Genomic DNA, 6,000 nt, shown 5'->3' on the forward strand with positions numbered 1-6,000 from the left:
TTAACCATCTGATCCCGCAAAACCCTGCCACGGGTATTATTTATCTGTGTTTTCTAGATGGACACGTGGAACCTTGAAAGGTTTAGTGACTTGCTTATATGGTCAAGAGAGCACCAGACTGAGCTGTTATATGGGTCTCACGAATCTGAGAAATTTTCACCAGCTTTTCATATGCTGTTCACCTTGTTGGAACCATTAGTGCCTTTTCTCTAGGAAAAATTCACGCACGGACATATTTCCTTGTGCAGGGTGAGGGCCCTTCACCTTCGCCTCTAAGCAGCAGCTGCTCTCAAGGGGCACTCACAGGGGTGACCCTGGGGCTCTCAGCTCTCTGTTTAATCCCAACCCTGCGGGCAGCTGCTCCCACATATGCATCTTTCCATGCGCCTGACCCCACAGGACAACATTTTATCCCGGATGACAGGACTGGCAGGAGGTGCTACAAGGTGAATGGTGAATGAGTCCCTCTATAAACTATGAATATGCGGAAGAACCTCAATTTCCTCAGGAACAATGAAGCCAATCAGAAATCTGAATGTAGAACAAATGAAGGACTCTTATGCTTCCTACAACTGGTAGAGACGTTTATCCATCATCTTGCCATACACAGGTTAAGAATGCAAGGCCCCTTTCCGCATGGAAACATGAGCCACTTCCTTAAAAGGTCTGCGCCTGCCTCCGCAGTGGGGAGGACAGTTCCCTGTGCTTGGGGAGATAGCGCACATATTCAGCATTGCTGTCCTGACAAGTCACCTCCTGATTAGGCTTCAGTGGAATCAGGGGCTGAATGTGTTCCTTGGTTCTAGGACAAGCTTGCTTCTAAACACTGAAGCTCCAGAAGTTTTGAAGGTCCCCTGAAAAGAGCCTAGTTTACGTGAATACAACTATTCTTACTCATTTACTAAACAGCCCTGAGACTTGAAAATGCCCGTACCTCTCCATGCCAAATGCAACATCATCTGAATCGCCCCCTTTCAGAAAAAGCACTACACTTTCTCAAAAATTGAAAATAAGTGCCACATGATCCAGAAAGTTCACCCCTGGGTATAAAACCAAACCAATTTCAAAGCAGGCTCACAAAGAGGTATTTGCACACCCGTGCTCACGGCAGCATTATTCACAATAGCCAAAGGATAGAAGCAACCCAATACCTGTCAACCGATGAATGGATAAACACAATGTGCAATATTATTCAGCCTGAAAAAGGAAGGAAATTCTAACACACGCTACCACATGAATGAACTTTAAACACATTATGCTCAGTAAAGTAAGGCAGTCACAAAAGGATAAATACTGTGTGAGTCCACTCATATGAGGCATCTAGAGGAGTTAAACTCATAGACACAGAAAGTACAAGGGTGGTTGCCAGGGGCTGGGACAAGGGAGGATGGAAAGCTACTGTTTCATGGGTATAAGAGCTGAGCAAGATAAAGAGTTCTGGAGACAGTAACACACCAAAGTGAGTGTACTTTCAATACCACTGAACTTAGAAATGGTTAAGATGGTAAATTTTGTTATATGAAAATCTCCCATCAAAAAAAAACAAAACAGTACATTTTTACAAAGTCCTTCTATAGCAAGGGTTACCACAGCACAGGAGACTCAGAACTGGGGCTATAATTAGGCGCCACGTCTGCTACAACGCTGCAGACGTCACTGTGTGCTCCCTGCATCTGTTGACAGATCTCATACCCAGCATATCACTGAAATGGCAAGTGTGGAGAAGGTGGCCCACAATAGAAACAATGGCATTTTCTCCTCGCCCTGTTCCAACGGTTTGTCTCATAGGACGCAAATAGAGGCCACGGCTCTGGCTGCGCTGACCTCAGAGTGCAGTGTTATTTCACGGACCTGAGTGGTTCCACACCAAAAGTGGAAATAGAGTGTCTTCAGAGTTGTTCAGGCCTGTGTCCTAATGGAGTGTGTTGTTTTGTTCCCCACTCCCACTCCTCCTCCTGGATCATGTCTACATGCAACTATCTAAGAAAAAAAATAAATTCTCATTTTAAACATTTTAGTATTATCTTGAACTAGGATCAGGAAGTATAATTACTTTTAATAACATACTCCCCATGCTATATAATTATAATATTCACACTAGAAACCCAAACCTAAAAAATTACAAAGCCATTATATCCAAAAATATTGCGAATACATTAAAAAGTTAAATATATCAGAAGACGTATGTCAGTGTGGTCTGTGGAAACCGACATCAGCTCTATTCTGCTACCACTTTAAAAAATCAACAGGGACCATTGTGATTAGACTGTTACTTCCAAAAATTATGAGATGACTATCTGTTCAATTCCTTAGCTATTTTACTATTCTTCCTAAGGAAGAAAAAAACAGCAATCTTTGAAACAAACACTTAGAAATTTTTTTAACCCATGAAAAATATAATAATGAAAATTATGAGAACAAATTTTTAAAAGAAATACTGCTAAAAATTAAAGTTATTTTTTTAACTTCTTGCAGATTGGTGACATATTAGCTAGTCCAGATGGCACATAAGTAACCCTTGGGCCAGGTATTTCCCTCACGGTAAGTCAATAAACATGGTGGAAGGTTTGAAATGTTATTTTCCTTTGTAGAATCAACTTCTACTTATCACTCCCATTCTCTTGTTTCCAAAAAGATACAGTTGGTCGGAAGTCTTAGGAAACTAAGGTGGGAAATGCAATGTAGCTGAATTGGAGCTATAAAATAACAGTAGTAGTAGCAGTAGTAATAATAATAATAAATAATAATAATAATAAATGGTATTTTAAGAGAGAGGGTAGACAACAAAAGAGAAATCCCTACATAAAAATAACGCTTGGATATTTGATAATTATCCAAGTATAGGACCTCTCTTCTTCCAGTTAACATTTTGTTGGGAGGGAACTATGGGATGTGCTTTCCAATCATACACGAATTCACCACACACTATTGCATGACCACCCACAGTGGCAGCGAGACACAGCACTTCCCATGCACACATAAGGTTATTGGCTTAAAAGCAGGACCTAAGAAGGGAATCCACTTTGCCCCACCCCCAAATAGGGGGAAACACAGGGCACTCTGCTTTACCATGGCATGGTGTCATGGGGCAGGGTGAGCAGGCCTGACCCAGCCAAACTCTTGCCAGTCAAGCAGGAGGTGAATTTATCCTCCTGGTGAGCATCCCTGCTGGTTCCAGCCAAGGGGATCAGGAAGAAACCCTGAAGAGTGGAATGTTCCATTGGGCCCGGGAGAGTGCCAACCAGGATGGCATGAAGCTTTTAGGGCTGGCTCAGTCCCTCGTCCTGTGCACTTACCTCAGTGACCCATAAATAGAGTGTGGATAATCGTTACTTTATCGTGAATATCCAGTGTTCACACAGCATCCCCTCTAAGGAGCCTGAGACAGTTAAGAAATGGTTTTCAATGACTGTTTGGAGTAGCTCTGTGCACACCACGGGGCCAGGAGAGTGTAACTCCGTGGCCAAGGTCACAGACTTGGGCGTCTCAGGGTCTGGTCAGACGCAAGTCAGAGGAGAAACACTGAACACTGTTCGTTTTGTGCTCTCATGTCACACGCGGGCGCGCACACACACGACACCTGGCTTTATGCCTGTGGTGGACCTGCTCCCCGCTCTAAGCGGCGCCGGGCTGCGAGGACCCGGGATAGCACGACTCCTCCCGCTCGTTGCCGCGGCCGACAGACACACGGGGTGACAAGAACACGCGGAGTGACACAGACACGCGGGGACGGACACGCACGCCCGCTGACCTTCCGCTGCTGCTTCTCCCAGGCGGGGTCCAGCAGCAGGTCGCGGTCCCACTCCTCCTCCTGGATCATGTACTCGTCTTCATCGTACACGTAGTTGTACTGCACTCCGGGCTCGACCTGGTTCATGGTGCTGGCTAGCGGGCGCTGGAAGGCGGACTCGGACAGACAAGCAGAAGGCTGGAGAGGCGGAGACGCGGAGACGCGGCGGGGCACTGGCGCGGGCGAAGAAGCGGCTCCTCTGGGCGGCGGACCGGGCGCTGGGTCGCGGGGAGGCACCAGCTCGGGCGGAGGGCTGCTCCACCCAGCTTAATACCTGCGCTCCGTCACATGGCCGCGCACTCCGCCCCCGCCACGCCCATTCACGCCCTGGCCACGCCCACACCCACACCCACACCGCTAGGAGCCGGGGCAGGTGGGCTGGGGCACGCCGGCTCCTGGCTGCTCCAGAACTCTGGTCCCACAGCCCGCTCCCGCCGACTCCTCTGCGGCGATCTGAGTCCCCACCCCGCCCACCTGCTCCCTCCAGCGCCTGCTGCGGCAGCTGGATTCGTGGGTGCCTGGGTGAGTACCCTGCTGGGTGGGTGTACATGGGCCAGGAGGGACCCCCATAGCCTGGGTCCCTGACCACCCCCCAACGTTTCCATGTTTTGGGGGCATCGTTTGCATATTCACGGTTTCCATATCGTTGTACATATTCATTTGCTATCACACAAAATACATATACCCCTAAAAAGTAACGTTGAAGAGCTACAGAATCCTCTTTGTTCTTCCCCCTCTCTACGCACTCACCTGGGGAAATCAAGGCATGGGACTTGGACCAACAATGTTAAAAGGTCAGGAACCAAAACCACGACAAGAAGTGTCAGCTCTCACCTGCCAGTCATAAATTTTAAAAAACTGACAATGGAGGACAAGCAACTTTGTGTTATATGTGCATGCTGTCCTGATGTGTCACACTTAAGCCTTTTCATCCCCATAGTGCTGGTTCGCGCTCCCCTATCAGTTATGCCCCTGAAGAAACCAAGGTAAGGTCTCTTGGGACAAGCAGTTTGAAATTTTGTATCATGTTTATTATGCACCTACTGTACTGCATCTTTTGGTGACGTGTTTCAAGGTGAAAGTGGGCCTGGATTTATCATTGTTCCTTAGAATTTTTATATCCTTAGTTTTATTTTTTTCAAGTTTCCTGCAAAAAGACTTTGGCAAATTAGCAAATATACTGCATTCACATTTTTGAAAAGCATACCCACTAGAATGTGAACTCCACAAGGGCAGGGATTTTGCCTTGCTCACAGCTGTAATGCCAGCAATTACAAGTGTGCCTATTTCATACCGGGTGCTCAAATACTTGGTGAAGGAATACGTATCCTTGGAAACAGTGACTAGGCTCATTTGTTTGGATTGAAATTTAAAATTTAAAGTTTATATTTTGGATTGAAATCTACTCTCTGAACAAGTTTATCAGTCAATTTTCACTATTAGAAACTGGATCATCAATTATAAAATGTGTTCATCTTAGTCACCAAAATGAACTGTGGAAACTTCAGGTTTCAGATGAAATGAGGAAAAAGGCACCAGATGTACCATCCTACATAAAACAGCTAGAATGTGGGGGGAAAATAAATGAAACAAAGATTTTCAAGACATTGGCCATCAGACAAAGAAGGATGCTGATCCCTGAGAGGCAGAACATAAACAACACGACCACTATGATTATCCCAGTTTATTGCCTGGAGAAGGTTTTCCGAGATGCAATGTGGTAAGGAACCAATGTGGCCAGAGTTTGTAAGACCAATTACAGAAGAGAGAGAGCTGTGAAAAGTGAACCCTGGAGATTTGCAGAGGGGCTCGCTGGAGTCAGGTCAGTGAATGCAGGGGAGAAAGATACCTGAGGTCAACCAAGTAAAGAGCACCCGAGAGGATTAAAAGGAATGATCCTTGGAACTCATAAAGAACCAGAAACACTTCTTGTTTCCATGCGCCAGAGTGGAAAAGTTCATAATTCACAGAGCACCAGGTAGAGTATTCAGAAATGGGAGAAATTAGTCCTAATGTGATTAATGTACTGGTCCTGCCTGAAAACGCTTAAAATCAAGACATGAAAGGATTGAACTGTTTCCAAGTCACTCATCTATGTTCCAGAACAAAGCTCAAAAATATCTACAGGAATACAGAAACATTCAATATTTAACAAAGTAAAAGTTGCAATTTCTAGCACCTAATAAATACTACCAGGTACGCAAAGAAGC

The 6,000-nt window shown here is 45.6% G+C and overlaps 1 protein-coding gene across 1 annotated transcript in view; it reads right to left on the reverse strand.

Annotated features, from left to right (window-relative positions):
- The window catches only part of ACTN2 (actinin alpha 2), a 67,237-nt gene extending 63,201 nt beyond the window's left edge, over window positions 1-4,036 (reverse strand). The window contains exon 1 of the mRNA XM_024561870.4: window positions 3,752-4,036. Within this exon, the coding sequence (XP_024417638.1) occupies window positions 3,752-3,877 (126 nt within the window). The 5' untranslated portion in view covers window positions 3,878-4,036. The remainder of the gene's footprint in view (window positions 1-3,751) is intronic.
- Between the last annotated feature and the right edge of the window lie 1,964 nt (window positions 4,037-6,000).

This window comes from Desmodus rotundus, chromosome 10, assembly GCF_022682495.2.
Source record: "Desmodus rotundus isolate HL8 chromosome 10, HLdesRot8A.1, whole genome shotgun sequence".
Lineage (NCBI taxonomy): Eukaryota > Metazoa > Chordata > Mammalia > Chiroptera > Phyllostomidae > Desmodus > Desmodus rotundus.